The following is a 21,037-nucleotide window of genomic DNA, read 5'->3' as shown; positions in this document are numbered from 1 at the left end:
GGTAGCTTCTGGGTGCGTGTTTGTGAGCCCTTGAGAGAAGGGACGGAGGAGGGCGTGAGAGAAGCATGATGACAGGAACAAATGGGGACCAGGTATGAAAGGGACCAGAGTTTGCTTATACAAAACTGCTTTCGGGCGCCTGGGTGGCTCAGTGGATTAAGCCGCTGCCTTTGGCTCAGGTCATGATCTCAGGGTCCTGGGATCGAGTTCCACATTGGGCTCTCTGCTCAGCGGGGAGCCTGCTTCCCTTCCTCTCTCTCTCTGCCTGCCTCTCTGTCTACTTGTGATCTCTCTCTGTCAAATAAATAAATAAAAATCTTAAAAAACAAACAAACAAACAAACAAAAAAACCCCTGCTTTCTTAGGAATATAATTGTATCATTTCAGGATCCAGTCAGGGAACAAAACCTAGACCAGTTATTTTAGCAGAGCAAATTTAATGTGGAGAATTAGAAAGGCAAAAGGGAACACTGAGGTTTTAGAGGATTAGAAACTCTAGGAAACAGCTAGTGTCCCTCTGGCTGGGGGCAGAGGGCAGCAGTTGGGGCTCCTGGAATCTAGATGTTTGGAGAATTCTGGACCTGAGGGCTCCGAAGAGGGAGTGCTGTCACCTGGGGTTGGAGCTTCAGGAGCATGGAGGAGGTGCCCCCAGCACCCACTTCTTTCAGACTTCAGACCCAGGTTTCTGAGGAGGGGCTGCCATCCTGGTGTGCTGCGCTTTCTGAGGGGATGCGATGAGGCTGGTGCTGGGCGTGTGGGGAGGATCCGGGAACTGGAAGCACCTGTTGGCTGGGTAGCAGGAACAAGTCCCTTCTCCCTCCTCCTGCCTCTGATTCTCCCTCTAGTACATTCTACTGTCGGAACCCAATGGGGTGCTGGTCCAAAAAGGAGAAACTGTGGCTCGCAGAGTCCCAGCCCTGACTGACATCGCTGTGGCGCGTAGGGAAAGGTGAATACAGAGCTGAGAGACTCTAGCTGAGGAATCAGCATGGTAATGTGCATGTAGCATTAGGGTTTGCCAGCCATAGAATACACATCTGGTTATGACCACTGCAAACGCGAGCATTGATAGCTTTCCCTTACGTCACTCAGCAAACTGGCAGTGTAATAAAAATGTGTTTATAATCTGTTTGTATTAAATTCTGCTAATGCTGACTGAGTACCAGCTCTTCAGATGAAGGTAAGGGGCTTCTGGAATGGAGTTGGCAGCACATGGTTATGTACATATTGGGAAAACATTCTTCCTCCCCAAATCCAGAAAGAATAAGACAGGTATCCTAATAATGTTGGAGTTCATAAGATGTTCAGTCAAAGGAGTAGTGAGTGGTGTGAAGTCCTGGTAGACTATGAAAAATCTTAGTTGATTTAATATTTAAAAACAAGGGTGATTTTCAGTCTTTTTTATCATCTCTCATAGTGCTTCGTACAATTCCAGGAGCTCAGCAGTGCTTACACTTCGCGGTTAGACAGCTTCCGTGTAGCTGTTAACCTCAGCATGCCTTGGAACCACAGCTTCGTGCCCACGCACACACTCTCTGCATCCCGCTCTTTGCATATGTCAATATAATCTAGCTTTAGCTCGACACTGCCTTGTCCCTGGAAGGCCCAGTGTGGATTTTATAAGGCCATAGCAATTACAGCTGATAATTGTTGCCATACTCCTCTGAAATAAGCAAATACTCAGGCAGGCTCTCTAAACAGACATCTTCCAGAGCTCAAGGTGACAAGCTAAATGCCCTTGGGAGAGAGGGAATGAAAGGTGGATAAATTCTCTTTCAGAACAGAGAGGGGAAGTGCCTGGGTAAGTGAATCTATAATGCGGGGTCAGACCCCACTCCACTGGCTGCTCAGTGCTGGCTGAGTAAGAAGGCTGTAGAGATGCCCCGGGGGTTCTGTGTCCTGGGTTGCGTGTCGGTAACAACGGGAGGGCGCTAATCATGAGTACAAGAGAGAGGGTGCTAGACAGCTAAGTTCCCCACATCAGGAAGCAGTTGGGCTTGGTCGGATTCCTGGTGCCCTAACACCATTGACTTTTCATTGTGTTTCTCAGGGCTGAGTCTCAGGGCAATGAAAAGAGAAGCCTGTGGCTGCGGTGTCAGATTTTCTGTTACCTTCTTTGTATTTTCAGACAATAAGCATAACCTCTCTGAACCGCATTCCACAGGCTAATTATCTAGTAACAGACTATAGAAATGAGCCCTGGAAGTATAGTCTTTCACAGGCTGATTATCTAAAAGTGGTGAATCACACTTACCTCACTGCACTGTTATGATGATTAAATGATCTGCTCCATGTGACTGTGACTGACACATAGCCCCGTGGTAGCCCAGTACAAACCTTTGCCTTTCTCTAGTGTCATATGTCCAGCCCTGTGCTGGGTACTCAGTGTTGGGGAAGCCTAGGAAAGGCTGGCATCTCAGCTTCTGCCCTTGGGAAAAGGGAATAGGGCTCTAGATTGTTGAATACAAATAAATGTACTTTCTTTTCTTTCTTTCTATTTTTTAGGAAAGGAGAGAGCTTTTTAAAATCTTTTAAAAGATTTTTCATAGATTTTATTTATTTATTTGACAGAGAGAGCATAAGTAGGGTGAGCAGCAAGCAGAGGGAGAGGGAGAAGCAGGCTCCCCATAGAACAGGGAGCCCAATGCAGGGCTTGGTCCCAGGACCCTGGGATCATGACCTGAGTGGAATGCAGCCGCTTAACCAACTGAGCCATCCAGGTGTCCCCAAATAAATGTATTTCTTAAAGTTTAGCAGTAGCCATATATGTCTAGTTGGAAGAAATATTTTACAAATAGAAGTTAAAAGTCTTTGAATAGATAGGAGATGTGTTCATGATGAAAATGGCTTTTAAACTAAGGCCCTGAGAAACTGGAATGTGATTGAACAGAGAGGCGGTGACATCGTGTCCTGGGTAGGGCAATAGAATGAGTACATGTCTGTGTTAGGGACAGAAGTGGTATGTGTTCAGGGCCAGTCAGGATACCAGCATGGCATCAGGACGAGATTTGAGAATCGCAGGGGAGGGCTGGATAAGGGAGGAGGACTCCTTTTCTGCAAGTCCTTGAACTATATGCTAAGAGTTCTGATAAGCATTGGAGCTACAATGCTTTCTGAATCAGAGGAGTGACATGATGGAAAGGGTGCTTCAAGGAGATGAATGTTCTGAGTCCTGGGGGAGGACTGGGAAGATTCTCTCTACAGGGAGACGGGCAGTGGCTGCTCAGTTAATCTAATCACGAGGAGCAGAGGGACCACAGTAATGACAGAGCCTGGTAGAGGATGAGGTGAATCTGAGAGAAACTGTCGAGGAGATATTGGAGACTGGTTATGCATGAGGGAGGGAGGGAAGGAAAGGGAGAACTCAAAGAGAAGCCACAGATTTTGAGGCTAAGAGATTTGCAGCTGTGTTAGGTTACATGCTTTAAGGAGCTGCTGAGTTCGTATAATGATATCCCTGTCTCCGAATCCCTATCTACGACTGTTACCGCTACTGCCACTGTCACTACTATCGTTACAGACTAATGATCAGTAAGATCTTACTCTGGACCAGGTCCTGTGCTGAGCACTTTACATGTGTTAGCTTATTTAATCCTTACCACCCCATGAAGTATCCACTTATTAAATATCTTTTTGAGCCTCTTCTATGTGACAGGTGCTGTGTTAGGCCCTGGAGATAAAATGGGAGCACTGTCCTTGCCCTCACTGAGCTTACAGTCTAGTCCAAGGCTTCAGACAGCACTCATAAATAAACCAATGAATTAGATGTTGTAGGTTGTGATTAGAGCTCTGAAAAAAATAGTGACTGCAGAGAGTCTAACGGAGGGGCCTACCTTAGAGCATGGTCTAGGAAGACCTAGATTCAAAATGAATCCTAAAGAGTGAGGAGAAGCCAACCACCACAGAAGCCAGATGAAGAATATTTTATTATGGGAGAACAATTAGGCAAAGCTTGGCAAGTTGTAGGAAATGCCGGAAGGCTGTGTCCCTGGAACACAGGAGGAAGGGAAAGAAAGAGTGGCTTGTGATGTTGTGGGAGGCCAGGAAGCAGGCTGGAGCAGAGAGGGCTGGCTTCGGAAGCTGTGGGGAGGAGGCCTGGGGATTCAGACGACAGTGGGAGCGCACTGAGGGATGTAAGCAGAGTGACGTGATCTGACTCTCGTGTGGAGAATGGATCAGAAGAAAGTGTGGGTAGAATTGTGGAAACTAGTTGGGATCGAGGTGTTTGCCCAGCTGAGAGAGGTCAGTGGAAGTGGGGGTGGGAGAAATGAAGGATTTGGGATGTATTTTAGCAGAGGACTGATGATTGGCAGGTAGACTGGGGGAGGGGGCAAGAGAAAGGGAAGAATGACCACCTTATCTCTGGTTTTAGAAACTGAGTGATGGCAGGCAGTGCTAATAACATAGGGAAGACTGGGGACAGGTTTGGGAGGAAAACCAAGAATTCCTTACCGGATATGCTACATTTAGGAGGGCTTTGAGTCAAAAATGTGGAACTGTCACATATGCGATAAGGTTTATGAGTCTGAAGCCCCGACAAGCGGCCTGAGCCAGAGATGGAGGCTTTGGAGTCACTGGTTTAGAGGTGGTGTTTAAAGCCATAGGGATGACAAATCCTTCCAGAGAATGAATGTCGGTAGAGAAGACGCCCGGGCAAAGTTGACGAGCCAGACCACGGATGGCTGTGGTCGCGAGGAGGGAAGAGGGCCGCAAAGAGGCTGAGAAGGAAGGAGGGAAAAATGGGATTGTGAAGGTCTAGAGGCAGAGAGAAGAAAGTGATTCAAGAAGGAGGGACTGATCAGCAGCACACCAGGTGGGTGGTTGTGTACAATGTAACACGAGATTTAGTAGTAGGGGGTCCTTGGAAGCACTGAAAACAGGACTTTAATGCAGTGGACAGAAGTCAGATCTGAACTCAGAAGTAGGTAGGAGTTGGGGAAAGAGCTTATGCAGACAACTCTTTGAGAAGTTTTAGTTCTTTTGTTATCCCTGTTTGATGTTTAAGGAAACAGGCTAATGGGGCTTCACGTCCTTTCCAGAGTTGTTCTGGAAGCAATTGGCAAAGCTGGGTTTTGAGCCCACATATGTTTGACTCTGAAACCCACATTCTTAGCCTCTGTGCTAAACACGTGTTTAAGTTATCATTTGAATGAATTATTTATTTTTTAATTAGGTCCTTGTTTCCCATTTTCTCTCACTTGGTTGCTTTCACAAAATGGTCTCTGATTAACATCCAAATAAAGTAAACACCGGAGAAAGCCTGGATTAAAAATGAAATGATGGTAGATAAATCAAGGGAATTCGAGTGTAAAGTTTATAAATATATTCATTGATTGTCTCCAACTTTCCTAAAGCACTTGCTAGGATCTTCTGAAATGAAGAATGTTTTATTCCCCCCCCCCCCCCTAAAATTAGGCCCCAGGCAATACCTATGGAAATGCTTTGGGAAAATTAAAAAAAAAAAGAAAAAAAAGGGAGCGCTCCCTCTGCTCCCCCCTTTGCATTTGCCCGTTTCTCTCTTCCCCATTCTGCTATTCCCCATGCCGCTGCTGCCTCTTTTGGGACTCTGATGGCTCTTGCAGGGTCCCAGGCTTTTCCTCCAAAATCCAATTCCTTGTTTTCTCCCACTTAGAACAGAGCCTTGGACAAGGAGAGAAGTCTTTCCTTTTCTGACTGGGATTTGACAAAGCCAAAATTAGATTTCAGCTAACTGTCAAGTAACATACGGCTAGTTAAAATTGTTCTCAGGACTGCAACACAGGCTAGGTGACCTCTCTTACTCGATTCATATTCGTACTCCCTTTCAATATTCGATACCCTGGTAATTTGTCTGTGTGGCCATTCTTACCTTGCCAACATACAAAGGATCAGTTCCAGTGTACTCTTCCAGAACAAAAAACTGGTTCCAGACCCAGCTCCTCTTTGTCCGCGAGTGTGACTGTGGCTTGTCTGACAGAAGTGCTTCTAATTTGCCTGGTGGTGTTGGTATGCCCGAGAGAACGGTGGTTGTAAGGTCCATCAGTCCCCAGAAGTACAAGGACATGCCAAGTCCCAGCCAGCTCTTTGCATTGCTCATTCTACCAGAAGTCCACATGGGATTGCCAGGTTTTCAGAAAGTAAGGTGCAGGATGGTAAAGCCACTGGAACTCGAGTATTTTCCAAGTGAAAAAATACCAATGCAGTTTCCTGGACACTTAAGCTTCTCAAAGGAGATCTCGATTTGAGTCAGTCTGCTTGAAGTTGACTTCCTGTCAAGTTAAGGAGAACACACTGTGATGATGTCAGATCCTCTCCTGTGGGCTTATAGCAAGTTTTCAAGAAATGTCAGTAAATATTCTGTTCTCTACTCAACGAATTATTGAGTCATAACGTGTTATTGCTTTAGAAATGTTTGAGAAACAAATAATATTTTAATAAAAAGAAGACAACCTATCTTGCTATAATCAATCCCAAACCTTTGGATATGGTTCAGTGGGAATAAAACTGGTGAATAAATTTCTTCTCATTGGTAACATAGCTGGAGGGTGATGCTGTATTATTGATTGTCTTGAATTAATAGCGGGCTCTTTGGAATATTTGTATCAGACAGCCTCCTAAACTTTTAAAAACAGCATTCATTTCCAAATTTACAGCTAATAACTAATATTTTCATTAGCCCAGTTGCTTTTCGTGGCTCATTAAAAAGCCAAAAGCAAATCTAACTGCCTTTTTTTGCCACCCACAATTATCTTATGTCTTCCCCATGTTATTGATAACGTTAGGAATCTCAGATTTCATTTAGAAGCAGCCACAGATCACTTCTGACTTTAATCATTCTCTGAGTTCCTTGTGGAATTTGAGTTTCACAGTCTACTGCTCTGGCTCTGAAGCCCTGAGAGGGGCAGCTAATGTGACCTTTCTAGGGTTTGAATGGTCAGGTAATCATTCTATCACTCACAACAGACTTTAAAGTGCCCTTAGTCACATGCTACTGTGGGCATGTCAGGAGAGGCCAGCCGACACATTTCTTTCCTGATCTGAAAGACTCATTTAGACAGAGGGATGTTGACTTCTACCCCGGGGACACCTTTTCATCAGTCAAACTTCTTTTGTTGCTATGAAGGCAACTTAGCTGGTGACCTCACTCCTGGGCTATGACCTCATCCACCTTTTCTTCCTTTACTTCCGCTGGGCGTAATGAAATGGCATAGCACTCCCTCCACTCTGTCGGAACAACCAAAATGTCTTCTGTGGGCTTAATATTCTCACTGCTAATGTGGAGAACTGTCAGCGTCTCAGAATAGATGAGACGTGTTTGGGGATTTCAGTCCCATGCAACCAAATAATGCTCCCTTTCTACAAGTGGTTTAAAATTAATGCATTGATGGCACCTCAATTACCACCTTCTACCTGTCACCATCAGAACTCATTTTAGCATTCTCTCAAATAGTCACTATTGAAATGAACAAAGAAATTAAAAAAGATATCTTATAATCATTTCACACAATATGCCATTTCATTTCTGTGTGAGAAATCACTTCGGTGAGAACTGATAAAGGGGACCAGCCGGGGGAGACTGTAGAATTTCTGTAACCTGAGGGGAGGCTGTGCCTCACGTTCTAGCTCTTAAACTCAGCTTGACTGTTAAATAAAAGCAAGCTAGGTATGCCTTATTTAAGGTGACGTGTTTGTTAATGAAGAGCAGTGGTGTGCTAGAAGGTTGGTTACCAAGTATTAGCAGTTTTCCTCTTTGGACTGATGGACAGAAACCCAGCTCATGTTTCTTTGATGCTGGTCTAAGAAGAGATGTTTTGAAAGGAGGCTTAACCCAGGGAGATGGATTAATGAAAAAGGTTGGTGAGAAATAGCTATGCTGTTTTCGGGACTTAGAAGGTGGACTAAAGGGCATGACCCCCGAAGCTGTCACCAGAATACTGTGATGGGTGGTCATAAGGGGAATATTCCATGTGTTGCAAGACACAAAGCCATCTATAACTCCCCAGAGAGCGCTAGGCTGCGTATTCCACAGTTTGTCCCCCTGGTTCTATTTTCATTACCTCTTACTTGTTCATTCTATAAACTTCGGTTCCTCCAGGTAAGTAGGGAAGGAAAATTCGCCTGCCTACTTCACAGGACTATCTGAGGATCTCTCCGCCAGGATTACGAGGGTGAATGTACTCTGTAAATGACTGAGGTGCCAGCCAGCTGACGTTAGAGCAACCACCCAAGGAGAGCTTGCCTGGGTTGTGTTAGAAATGGTGAAGCTGGGGTGCCTGGGTGGCTCAGGGGGTTAAAGCCTCTGCCTTCAGCTCAGGTCATGACCCCAGGGTTCCGAGATAGAGCCCCACATCGGGCTCTCTGCTCAGCAGGGAGCCTGCTTCTCCCTCTCTCTCTCCCTGCCTCTCTGCTTAGTTGTGACCTCTGTCAAATAAATAAAATTTTTAAAAAATCTTAAAAAAAAAAAAGAAATGGTGAAGCTAAGCCTGAACCATATCTCGTGGGCACTTTTTGAACCAACATTCTGAAAGGGCTTAATGTATATATATTATTTCACCGATTTCTACATTTGGGATAAGTACTGTGGGGTATTAGATTGTGGCCTAGCCTAATTCTGTAATAACCACAATTTTTTTTTTCCATATAAAGGAACTTAATGAAGGACTAGCTGTTAGAAAACTCTGTAGAGAAAAATTCTTTTTCGGGGTTGCATTTATTAAAACTAGAACTCAATGTATATACTTTAATATATTTCCTTTTATGTCTGTTTCACATGTGTACATTTTGCCTAAGCACTTTTTTAAAGATTTTACTTATTTATTAGAGAGAGAGTGAGAAGGGAGCATGAGCAGGGTGAAGGGTAGAAGGAGAAGCAGACTCCCCGATGCGGGGCTCAATCCCAAGACTCTGGGATCATGACCTGAGCTGAAGGCAGATGCTTAATTGACTGAGCCACCCAGGTGCCCCGCCTAAGTATTATTTTGACTATTTTGTATTTTCTCTAGCTGGTTTTAGAATCTTGCTTTCGGATTCTAGGTGCTCAGGTGCAGGCATGTTTGTGTGCGGGAGTGTGCAGATGTCCCCTTTCCTGCTTGTATGCTCAATTTCTGGACAGAATGAGATTTGAGGAAATTTGGGGGGATTTTAAATACTGTCCCTTATGTTCTCTCATCTCTTATAAACTAGACATGCATTCTTGCCAATTAAAAGTTCCTGTCTTTACCTCGGTGTGATCTGAAGAGCTTGAGAAAAAAAGGTGTTCTTTGGAATCTTTGTGATGAATATTTTGTAGGTGGTGCAGCTGCCTGAGCTTTCATCTGTCTCTCCTGCCCACTTTGGCCTCCTGCACACGAGTGCAAGGTCCTCATGTTCTTCCCTTTCGCTGAACACATACCAGAGCAGCTTCTGGACATTTAGGACCTGTGGAGTCCTTGGTGATCCTGTGAAAGCTCGGGTGGTCTGGGTGTGCCTCTCATATTCCCCCTTCCAGACATCAAATACCAAAGCGCGCAGCACCTGTAAACTCTTTGTGTTAAATGACTTGATAGCTACAGTTGGCGGAAAGCACTTTATTCTTGCCTCCTCTGGGCAGAATGCATGAAAAATACTCCCTGCCTAACTTTTCAGAAAATAAAATCTGGGTCTTACAAAAGTTATGTTATTCTTTTCACAATTAGAGCTGTTTATACAAGTGAAAGAATGTCAGTTCTATCAGAAATACTAACCGGTTTTCAATTCTTACAAAAAATATGGTTCTCATGTTCATGTTTTTCCTGTGGGATAATAGTGGCGATGATCTGTTGGAAGGTGGGCTGATTTCTGCTGTTCTTGTAAAGGAAGAGGCTAATATATGTATATTTGTATGTATAGATCTGCTTTGGAAGACCACATATGCCACACAAAGAATACATTAGTGGAAATTGACTTCTGTGTTAAATGAGTCTTTTAAAAGTTTTTTCCCCATCCTGCCTGAAGAAAGCAAACAGCTTGGTAATGAACACAGTAGGAAGAAATTAAAGTTGTAGATAAAGTGTGCTCTTGGTGAATTGTTTATTTCATTACTTAAATTCGTTGTGATATTTAAAATGTAGGGGGAAGGGAATGTTACTGCTTTCTCCTTGAAATGAACTGGGCTTTTACGGTCTCCCTCTTATTTCTTTTCTTCATTATTCCAATTTTCCTGAGCTTTTCATGGTTAATGGAAGTATTGCTCAGTAAAGCTCAAATGACATCTCTCTAGAAGCAGAAAGTCCGCTGCCTCTGCTGCTGACTCCCCCTCTGGAGGGAAGAAAGTGTTTTCATTTTTTGATACGACCTCATGTCTTTAAGAGGTAAATATAGACAGTGGTGTTGTGGTTTTGGGTTGCCAAACTTCTTATCACTTTTACTTCTAGAAAGAGCCTTAAAGATGTACTTAAAAAGAGAAAAGAAACCTTGCGAAGATCCTAGATATGGTGGTGAGATGAGACTGCGTACTGGGACGCGTAGTGGCATTCAGTCAGAAACGCATCTCAGGGCCATCATGCTATCCTGCCTCTCATTCAGGGGTCTCATCTGAGAACTACGAGTAAGCACACTTACGAGTCGCAGCTCTCAGTACAGAGTATAGAACCCAGAGAGAACAGAGCAGGTGGTTGTGGTATAAATTGGAGAGAAAAGTTCATGTGATAGGGATATCTTTGAATATGTATATTTCACAAACAAGAAGATACCTATTGTGGAATCCTATAAAGAAAATATTTTCATTGCTTCTGTGAATGGACTTGCAGCATTTCTTAACCTGGATGTGTGTGGCTGTACTGCTGACCAGACTCCGCCCCTGGGAGTGTGTTTTGGAAAGGGTGTGTACTGTGGTTTTGAATGCTGGAAGATGAGACACTTCTCTGACCTGAAGTCTTTTTCATTTACTGCAGATGTGTCGTCTTCGGTTTCCTCCTGGGCAGCCAGTCATTGAGTGAGTAGAAACTTCATCTTTCTTTTGTGGCCACCTACGTACCAGCCTACGCAAAGCTACCTATTTAGGGAGGCGACTGACCCTCGGCAGAGCAGGAGGAGGTTGTCCAGGTACTGGATTTCTTGGATTTGTGTTGTGCTCTCACTTCCACTCCCCTATTCCATGCTTGGCCAGCCTCATGACACTTGCTCCAACCCCCAAGTTAGCCTTTCTGCGGTGAATACGGCTTAGAGTCAGTGTGTACATTTAATGTGGTCACATTTCCTTTCTCTACCCCTCAAAGAGGCTGTTTATAAATTGATGGTGTCTAGAATTGAGGAATTATGGTATTGCCTTTTTAAAAAAAATTGAGCAGCAGAAGAAAAACCAAAGCACATTTAATTTCCATGGAGATTTCGTAGAAAAGGTGGCCGTTGCTTTTGCTTATCCTAATTTTGCTTACCTATATTTCTGTGAATTCCCACTTCTCCAGGTTCTTCAAAAACTGGAAATTCTGAGCCTAAAAGTTCAGTTACAATGTTCACTCCTCCCATCATCTCTGAAATCTTCCTTTTCTCACCACTTGCTCCTTTCCTTTTCTTTCCCCACAACCAAAGTAGTTTATGAGAGGAAGTGCTTTTAAGAAATTCAAAAATGGAAGTATGGGGCTGACGTGGCTGAGGGGGAGGCCCAGTGTGATTGAACCAAAGAATTTAGGCCAGTATCTGGTTTTATATGAGGGTGTGTGTGTGTTTGTGTGTGTCCACGTGTGGGTGAGAAGAATAGAACAACAAAAATGGGAGAAAGTGTGAGTTACGTAATTAGGACCTGGCTTTGAAAAACCTGGTCAGGCCCTTAATAAAAACCACCTCAGCATCCTACACATATGCCGACCCTCTAGCTGTAAACTCTCAGCTCAGGTCATAAACAAAGGCATTTCTACTGAAGAAATCTTTTCACTAGAGTTCATGCCCAAGTCCTCCTTGCTTTCATTTCCATTGTAATTAATTTTTCCATTTGAGGATGCCCTGTCTTTCTTTCCATATCTTCCAAGAATGGCAAATAGATTCTTATGCATCTTTTCATGCACACTTAGTATCTAGTACATGTTTTAATCCTAAAGGAGTCAGGAAGTTTTTGACCTACTTTATGCTTCCTCTAGTTTTCTCTTTTAATCAAGCTTATGAAAGTACAGTTAAGTCCATGGGCAATTTCTCTGACTACAATTAGACAAGAATGATCAATTTTGATTTTTCGGAGTTGTCTCATATGCTCACTAATTTCTCGTCTTATGTGGCATTTATAATTGCACTAAATTTGTGCTTGTTCGTTTTAAAAAAGCATGTGTTTTAAATTAAGTAATTCTCTGGCTTAAGTTCTTCCTCAAAAGAAGTTGCAAATAATTGCTACTTACAGTTTTCTCTTTAACTTTGCCTTTGCACAGACCTTTAGGAAAGCAGGACAGTTCTGTAGTCCTTCCTGGACCATAAAGGTTAATCCATAGGAAGAAGAGTTTTTGGCAAAACTCAGTTAGCTGTCTAAAATTAAGACTCAACTTATTAAGTTGATAAATATTTGAGCATCAAATATGCTTGATCAATAGTGGTTTGTGAAGCCAAATGAAGTGGAGTTTCAGTTTCAGCCCTAGGACCTCTTAACTTAGCAGTCTTAAGCAAGTGACTTAAACTCTTTCATTCTGTTTGTCGTCTGCAGACTGGAGATAATTATAGACTCTCACAGGGTGATTGTCAGAATTAAGTGAGAAAATATACATGAAGCTCTTAGCATGGTATTTGGCAGATGGTTAAAACCTTGTGTTTGAAAAACAGTAGGCGCTTAATAATTGTTCTCTTTCCCTCCTTCAAGGAGTTTACAGTTTAGTGGGGGAGATACTGCCATTAATACTGGTAGTAGTCGGAGTAGGCGTAGGCATTATGGCATCGCTGGTGGCAGTGATGACAGCGTGGTAGCGGCAGGAATCGCAGAAGCAGCGACAGCAGAAGCGTTAGCGTGGAGTGTTCACTTCATGCTAGGCCGGGTAAGTCCTGTACCTTTACTTTGTCATTTAGTCTTCGCAAGAATCCCATGAAAAGGTATACTTTTCCCATTTTACACAGAGACGGACCAGTAATGGTGTGCTGAGATGGCTCCTCGGCTCCCACCAGCTCTCCCGAGAGCTGATTTGCATGTTTCTCTGCAGCTCCTTAAACTGGCCATGATGTGAGTGTTGACACCATAGCTCTTGGCAAATGTGGTGGGAGAGCGAGCGGGAGAACTTGGATTCTGCCTTAGGAGCGACTACAGCACATGGTTTTTTTTTTTTAAATAAGATTTTATTTATTTATTTGGCAGATGGAGATCACAAGTAGGCAGAGAGGCAGGCAGAGAGAGAGAGAGGAGGAAGCAGGCTCCCTGCTGAGCAGAGAGCCTGATGCAGGGCTTGATCTCAAGACCCTGAGATCATGACCTGAGCCAGAGGCAGAGGCTTTAACCCACTGAGCTACCCAGGCACCCCTACAGCACGCGTTTTGTATGTGACTGACTGTGACACGGGTCTTTTTGTGACATGGATTGCCAGAACCTTGAAACCAGTGCTAGGTCAGGTCAGGGGAGGGGTAAATGACTTCTGTGAGGGAGGAAAAGTTTAAGGTAGCCTATGAACTAGACCTTGAAAGATGGAGAGGAGGGTATTCCAAGGGAAAGCAAATGCAAGTGCCAAGGTGCAGAGGAAGGATGCAGAGCTTGAATTTGGGTGTAGAATGGGGCCTGCAAGAGAGTAGTGAGGGGGTGCCTGGGAAGCTCAGTCATTAAGCGTCTGCCTTTGGCTCAGGTCATGATCCCAGCCAGGGTCATAGGATCGAGCCCCTCTTCAGGCTCCTTGCTCAGCAGGAAGTCTGCTTCCTCTCCCACTCTCCCAGCGTCTGTTCCATCCCTCGGTATGTCTCTGTCAAATAAATAAATAAAATCTTAAAAAAAAAAAAGAGAGAGTAATGAGAGCTGGCGCAGGGGAAACAGGCAAAAAACAGTAGCTAGGAGCTTGAATGTTGCTGGATTTGAAGTGTTTTGAATCTGTAGTTGTTTCTAGTGAGCGGTTAAAGGTTTTTGAGCTTGCAAACCAGCCAGAGGGAGTCCCATCACTGTTTAGTAGTGTCGCTACTAAAGAGTGGTGGAGAGCTGGTGAGAGAGTCTGTTTAGAGTCCCGGGGAATCCCTAAGGAGGACTTCAGCCAGGAATCCTGGGGTAGGAAGAGGATTGGGGAAGAGGCAGAGTTTGCATCACTGGGAAACTGAATCCATGTGAAGGAACGTGGGTACGGGGGTTGAGGGGCTAATGAAACAATGATAGGAAAGTTCTGTGCTTAGGTTACAGCTGGAAATTGGGAGGAGGCATTCGTTAGAGGCAAGGTACTAAATTTGGTTTTAGAGTTAGGGATAAAAAATTCATCCTTCTATGCCTGATTATTTAAAGAGGCAAGAACTTTCCTTCTCTTTTTAGTCCAAAACTTCAAAGCAGCTTTGGACATAAAGAATGTGAGCTCCTTCCTCTCCCTGAGAGTGGTTCTGGCTGCTTCCAGAGCACAGGCTGCCTGCACGCCCCCTGCTGCTGACCCCGGGCTGGTCCTGCTCCAGGTGCCTTTCTGTGGCCGACTTGGTGAAGCTGACTCTGGGGCTTCAGCTCAGCTAGGGACCTTTGGACCTGTTAGCTCCCAGATGTTTTTCGCTTTACACAATACCCACTCTCACATTGGAGTCATGCGTTTTTTATCTTTCATTTTTCTAATGGGTAAGGAGCGTATACATAGAGGACAACTGGATACTCTGTTCAAGGAAAAGAAAAAACTCCTGGTAAAACAAATAACCCCCCCAAAATCACACTGATATTTATTTTTTCTTCTGTAGTTTGTCTTCTAATATCTGTTTTCAAAAATACCTCTCTTTTGGAAAATGATGCATAATTTGGACTCAGGGCATTTTGGCTTAAGACTCTTTCTAACTCTGTCCCTCGACGTGTGATGCTGGGTGTTTGCTTAACCTTGTTGAGGCTCAGATATCTTCTTTAAAGATTTTATTTATTTATTTGACAGAGAGATCCCAAGTAGGCAGAGAGGCAGGCAGAGAGAGAGGAGGAAGCAGGCTCCCTACTGAGCAGATATCTCCTTTAAAGGGCTTAAAGATTTAAAAGGTTGTCAAAGACTGTCGTGACCTAATACTATAGATGAAGTTCTGTTTTATTTTATTTTTTTACTTCCTCTGTGTTTCCCATCTCTTCTCTCTCCTCAGAGTGCCTCATGCATTTCCCGTTGGCTCTTCATTACTTGGTATTACAGTTATTTACTTGTCTCTCTCTTCCCCATATTATAAGCTCCTTGAAGACGCAGATAGTGTCTTTTATCCCTAAACTGGATACCTAGTATAGCAGTTGACACATCTCTGGTGTTTAGTAAATATTAACTGAGTCCTGATGTATTTTTATTTATTTTATTTCTTTAAAGATTTTATTTATTTATTTAAGAGAGATGAAGAGAGAGAGAGACAGAGATCATGAGTGGGGGGAGGTGCAGAGGCAGAAGCCGACTCTCTGCTGAGTGGGAGCCCAATGCAGGACTTAATCCCAGGACCCTGGGGTCTTGACCTGAACCAAAGGCAGACACTGAAGTGACTGAGCCACCCAGGCACCCGCTGATGTGTTTTTAAGCTGTAAAAAGTATTTAACACTTTGATATTATTATTCTTTCTGCCTTCAGTCTTAATTTTATTTAATATTTTTTCATTCTTAATATCCGTTTTTACCACCAAGGTATTAAGAAGCATGTATAATCAGACAATATAAAGGCAAAAAAGTCCAGAAAACAATGAATTTTTACACGTTATAGTTTTGTTCTTAGCGAATAAAATGAACCCTGATAAGTCAGAAGTGCTCTAGACCTTGGCATCATTTGTTGTAATATGAAGTTAAGGAATCCTTTGTAGGGATGCTGGGAAACCTGATGAGGGATTTGGCATTTGAAAAATTATAGTGCTCTAAAATTCGGGGATATTTTTTAGTTCTCTAGTTAAAAGGAAATGACCACAAAGTTATCTCTGGTGGTTTAGCTTTTTATCTCTTTAATTCTGGGGAAAGGGGCTGATATGAGCGTGTCTTTTTCTAGAATTGTTTTCAAGGTCATTCTCTACCTGTCCCTTTTTTATTGAACTTAGACTCTCTATTGGTCCAGTCTTCACCATATGGCTATATTTACATTTCCTTTAAAATGTTTTTATTCTGTCGTTTGGTTATGAATAGAAGTCTGTGATGATAATTGCTCCACTGTCTTCTAGAACTCGGTATTATCATTGAGAAATGTCATGTATTTTAGCAAAATGATAGAGAAAACTAAGAAAAAGACACAGGATCTTAGAGAAAGAACATCCAACATAGAAGACTAGTGAGGAAAAGCCCTAGGATAACAATTATATACTAGGCCTGACACAGAAGCGAGACTAGGGGAGGGAGGGTACCAGGGAAAGAAATGAAACTGATATGAAAGGGCTTGAGAAATTCTTACAAGTTTTGGAAAAATTACCAATAACCATGAAACAGATATTTTGAACACTTGAAAAAATAATAGTGACACATGCATAAAGAAGAGGAGAAAAGAAAATACTAGGCAGTTGTTAATCCAGAAAAACAAAGCTGTTCTAGAAAACAGGAATTAGAATCTTAATGTACAACTTTGCTTGATAGGAAACAACATTCATTCATAAATTTTGACTATTTTTTTAGTGAAAATTGAAATAGAACTATGTTGAGAGGGTGAGAGAGGGGAGAATGAGTGGAAGTATATTTAAAGAGGACTAAATCCTCAACTATCCTACTGGGAAGTCAACTTCAATCATCTAAAATAGATATTTCATGGGGGACCTGGGTGGCTCAGACGGTTAAGTGTCTGCTTTCAGCTCAGGTCATGATCTCTGGGTCCTACCTGGGATAGGGGCTTTCCACTCAGCAGGGAGTCTGGTTCTCCCTTTCCCTCTTCCTCTGTGTTCTCTCTCTCTCAAATAAATAAATAAAATCTTTTAAAAAATTAAATAAATATTCCAGGAATACACAATAGTGTTAACATATTACTTAGAAATATAGGGGCAAGTACCTGAAGAAAGAACTTCTGGGGTTGCCTTTAGGAGTTGAGTTTTGGGGTGGGGCAAGGAACTGCTTTTTTTTTTTTTTTTTTAATTATAAGCTTTCCAGTACTGTCTTATTTTATTTTGTTTTTGACCAATGCAAATATTTTACTTTTAATAAAATAAAAACTGATTAAAATTTTAAAAGCATTTTAAAATAAACAAAATAAATATTGAAGAATTAAATAGAAAAGAGACCCTCCAAACAGACCTAATGAATGTATTTTGTATTTTTTAGGACTTATAAAAAAATTTTAAGTGTTTCTGAGATCCAAATGTATCTTATAACAATCACAGTTACTAGTATTTACATTATTAGCACGTATGTATTAATACCTTTCTTCTCCCAACCTGAAATTCCAACTGTTATATTTCTGGCACCTTTTGATTGTGTTTAGATCAAGGAAGTAGAAATCCTTTAGTAAAGGATTTTTCAGAACTCTGCTCTTCTAGGCACGAGAAGTTCTGAAGCTTTTTCAAGGTGAAATTGGTAGGCCCTGGCTTCCTCTCCTTTTTCCTTTTATTTCTGTATCCTCTTTACTAAACTCCATCTTAATCTATATTATATATTTGGCAAGGCAGACTTCCTTAGTAAATTGGTTAACTGTAGTTGGAAAAGCTATCTCCTGTCCTTCACCAGCTACCGTCCACTCTTCCTTTCACTGGAGAGTCAAATGTGAAAGATCAAACTATGCAGGTTAGTAGAACATATGAAAAAACAAAAAAATACCAAGAGAAGATGTAGGTGAATATTGTTTTTATCAATACTGGGTTGAAGAAGCCTTCCCAAAGTATCATCCAAAAGTAATAAAGGGGATGATATTAATAGATTGAACCAAATAATTACTACAAATTCGTACATTTTTAGTATAAAAATCAGGCAACATGCATGAGAAAACAGACTTACTACCCTTACCATGTTAAAGAGTCTTTATGCTCATTGTTAAAAATGATGATCGGGGTGCCTGGGTGGCTCAGTGGTCGTGATCCCAGGGTACTGGGATTGAGCCCTGCATCAGCCTCTCTCTGCTCAGCGGGAACCTGCTTCCCTTTCTCTCTCTTTGCCTGCCTCTCTGTTGACTTGTGATCTCTCTCTCTGTCAAATAAATAAATAAAATCTTAAAAAAAAAATGATCAAATGACAATGAGAGAAATTCATAGGAGAGGAAATAAATTGACCTAAAATATATGATAATCGTTTTACTTTTGCAATTAGCTGAAGAAAATGAGTTATTTCTAGCCTATTAAATTGGAAAACATTGAAAAATAAGCTAACTCATGTTGCGGAGAATGTGGAGAACTAGACATTTTCATATACTTTGGCTAGAAATACAGGTTGACAAAACTTTCTTGAAAGCATTTTGCAATATGTGTCATGTCTTTAAAATAAATATGTAATTGATCCTAAGGAAATAATATTGAGACATTTTATTTGAATTTAAATCATCTATTTATTTTTATTATTATATTCTTAGCGTAGCAAAACCCAATATTAATCCAGATTTCTACTGATCCTCTATCATTTGACCTTGTACTGATCACTTTGGCGCTAATTCCTGTTTTTTGGCTAGCTACTGCTACGAAACAAATCACCTCAAAATGTAGTAGCTTAAAACAGCAATTATTTTATTAATTTCTGTGGTTTCTATGGGTTAGGAATTTGGATGTGTTTGGCTGGTTGATTCTGGCCTGGGGTTTCTTAGGCATCTGCAGTCAGATGGTGCCTGGACTGGGATGGCAGGGGTCTGGGGCCACTGGAGCCCTCTGGGGTGTCTCTGTCCCTTCACGTAGTCTCATTTAGTACATTTACATGCAATTCCCACATGGACTACTTTGGGCTTCCTCAGCATGGTGGCTTCCATGAGAGCATTTGGACCATGTATGTGGTCAGGCCTCCCAGGTGAGCATGTCCATTCTCAAAGCAGACGATGCATTAGCTTTTCTGACCCAACTGCAGAACCCTCTCAGGCTGCGCTTCTGCTGTATTCTGTTGGTTATGAGCCACTTCCAAGTCCACATACTCCAGGGAAGGAACTTAGACTCTTGAAGGAGAGTGGCAAGGCTCCAGGAGAGCCTGTGAGATGGCACATATTATTGTGACCATCATTAGAAAATACACTTAGCTACACCTGGCCCATCAGTCAGGCTAACCCAGAGCCACTGAGTTCAGTGTGGAAGAACTTCTGTAATCTCAGATAAGCAAAGGCAAGTTTTTGTATTTGGAAGGGGATTTTGGGGTGGGGGTGGGGGATAGGCATTCTTTGATTAAAAAAAAAACCCCAAACATATATAGAGAGGAACTTCTGTATGAATGGCCCGATTTCCATATATGCTGCGACTGAGAGGGGTTTATGTAAAGGGTAGGTGTATCTATTTAAGCGATACCTGCGCAACTTTTGATTACACCTGCTCAGGCATAACAAATCAAGAAATACGGTTCTGACTCTTATTACTGAATGACTGGGGAATTGTTATCAATGGATCATTTTCAACCTTAGTGCAATGACAAGAAGTAGTTTTAAAGGGGTGAGTTCTGTATCAGGTGTTTAATATTCATATTTAAAAGATAGCTAAAGTCATGATCACTAAGCATTGAGATTTTACCAAAGTGGAACAAAGTAAAGTGATGGTGGGAAAGAATGTGGCTTGACTTTAAACATGGGGCTCTTTGATGAAGCATTAAAATATAAGCAGAGCAGTAACAAATAAAATAAAATCTAGTGATACCTAGAAATAAGAGCTCATTGAACAAATGTAAGGTTGGTGGGTCATAATGGATATCATTTCTTCCCAGTTTGTCTCCTACTTGTTTTCTCTGTTGGGTCTCTTGCTCTTCTTACTCTCACCATAGATAGATGGCACTTCCACCCATCAAAGTAGGAATCCAGAAGTTAATGTAGGATTCCTTCTGTCTCCAGTAACTTCCACACCTTCACCGAAGTAGCTGCCTCCTAAGTAGTGTCCCTGTTCTAATCTGTTCTCTTGTCAGCCAGAGAGATCTTACCAGGTCACTCACCTGCTGAAAGGTCTCTCAGCAGCTTTGCTCCTCATTTCCTAACTGATAAAATTTGGGCTCCTTGACAAGGTTATGCTGGGACTTACATGAACCGGCTCCTGCCTACCCTTCCAGCCTCATTTTCTGTCCCCTTCTCCTCTCACATTTTTTGGGTCCATTATAATAAACTATAGACCCTATATTTTAACACCTTCATGCTTTTGTTCAAACAGAATGCTTTTTCCAGGCCCTTTGCTTGGCAACCTCTCTTCCAGGAAGCATCTGTTAGTTATAAGGCCCGTCTCCTGTGCCGCCATGCCACTCTTTCCATTACACTGGCCAGCCCACACGGTCTGCTTTCCCCACTAGCCTGTAAATTCTCTGAGGGCAGCGACTATCACCCCCATGTCTTCAGAATTAGTAGTGTCAGTACCAAGCAGGAATTATGATAAAACTTGGAATAGAATGAAATGAAACAAAGAGAGAACGATTCCGCAATATGACATTCTCATTTTGGTGAGAACTGTGGTACTTGTATAGCAATATTAACAGAGCAGGCCTGAGGGTCTGCCAGGCGGGACCGTGTTCCTCACCAGAACCCTCTCAGTTCTTGAGAGCTGCAGCCCAAAGGGGGCTGCAGAATGAGGGTGGGAGCTTGCAGCAGGTTCAGAGGAGTCCTCAAGGCTCTAAAGATGAAACCTACAGTGTCCAAGGAAAGGAAATTTTTTTAAAAACATTTTTTTTAAAAAAAGGTTATTTGAGAAAGAGAAAGAGAGTGCCCCGGTGAGAGGTAGAGGGAGAAGCAGGCTCGCTGCTGAGCAGGAAGCCTGTTGCGGGGCTTGATTCCAGGACCCTGAGATCATGACCTGAGCTGAAGACAGGTGCTTAGCTGACTGAGGCACCCAGGCGCCTCTTAAAGTCTTTTTTTTTTTTTCTTATTTTTAAGTAATCTCTACGTTCAACGTGGGGCTT

At 42.4% G+C, this 21,037-nt stretch overlaps 1 protein-coding gene and 1 pseudogene across 1 annotated transcript in view; both read right to left on the bottom strand.

Annotated features, from left to right (window-relative positions):
• The window catches only part of CDH20 (cadherin 20), a 204,161-nt gene that overhangs the window by 44,605 nt on the left and 138,519 nt on the right, over window positions 1-21,037 (bottom strand). Inside the window, exon 2 of the mRNA XM_059409764.1 lies at window positions 5,849-6,248. Within this exon, the coding sequence (XP_059265747.1) occupies window positions 5,849-6,094 (246 nt within the window). The 5' untranslated portion in view covers window positions 6,095-6,248. The remainder of the gene's footprint in view (window positions 1-5,848; window positions 6,249-21,037) is intronic.
• Window positions 2,096-2,215, bottom strand: LOC132024078 (small nucleolar RNA U3; annotated as a pseudogene).

This window comes from Mustela nigripes, chromosome 8 (assembly GCF_022355385.1).
Source record: "Mustela nigripes isolate SB6536 chromosome 8, MUSNIG.SB6536, whole genome shotgun sequence".
Classification (NCBI taxonomy): domain Eukaryota; kingdom Metazoa; phylum Chordata; class Mammalia; order Carnivora; family Mustelidae; genus Mustela; species Mustela nigripes.
The sequence above is the reverse complement of the archived record's forward strand: the minus strand, read 5'-3'. Positions and strand labels throughout refer to the sequence as shown.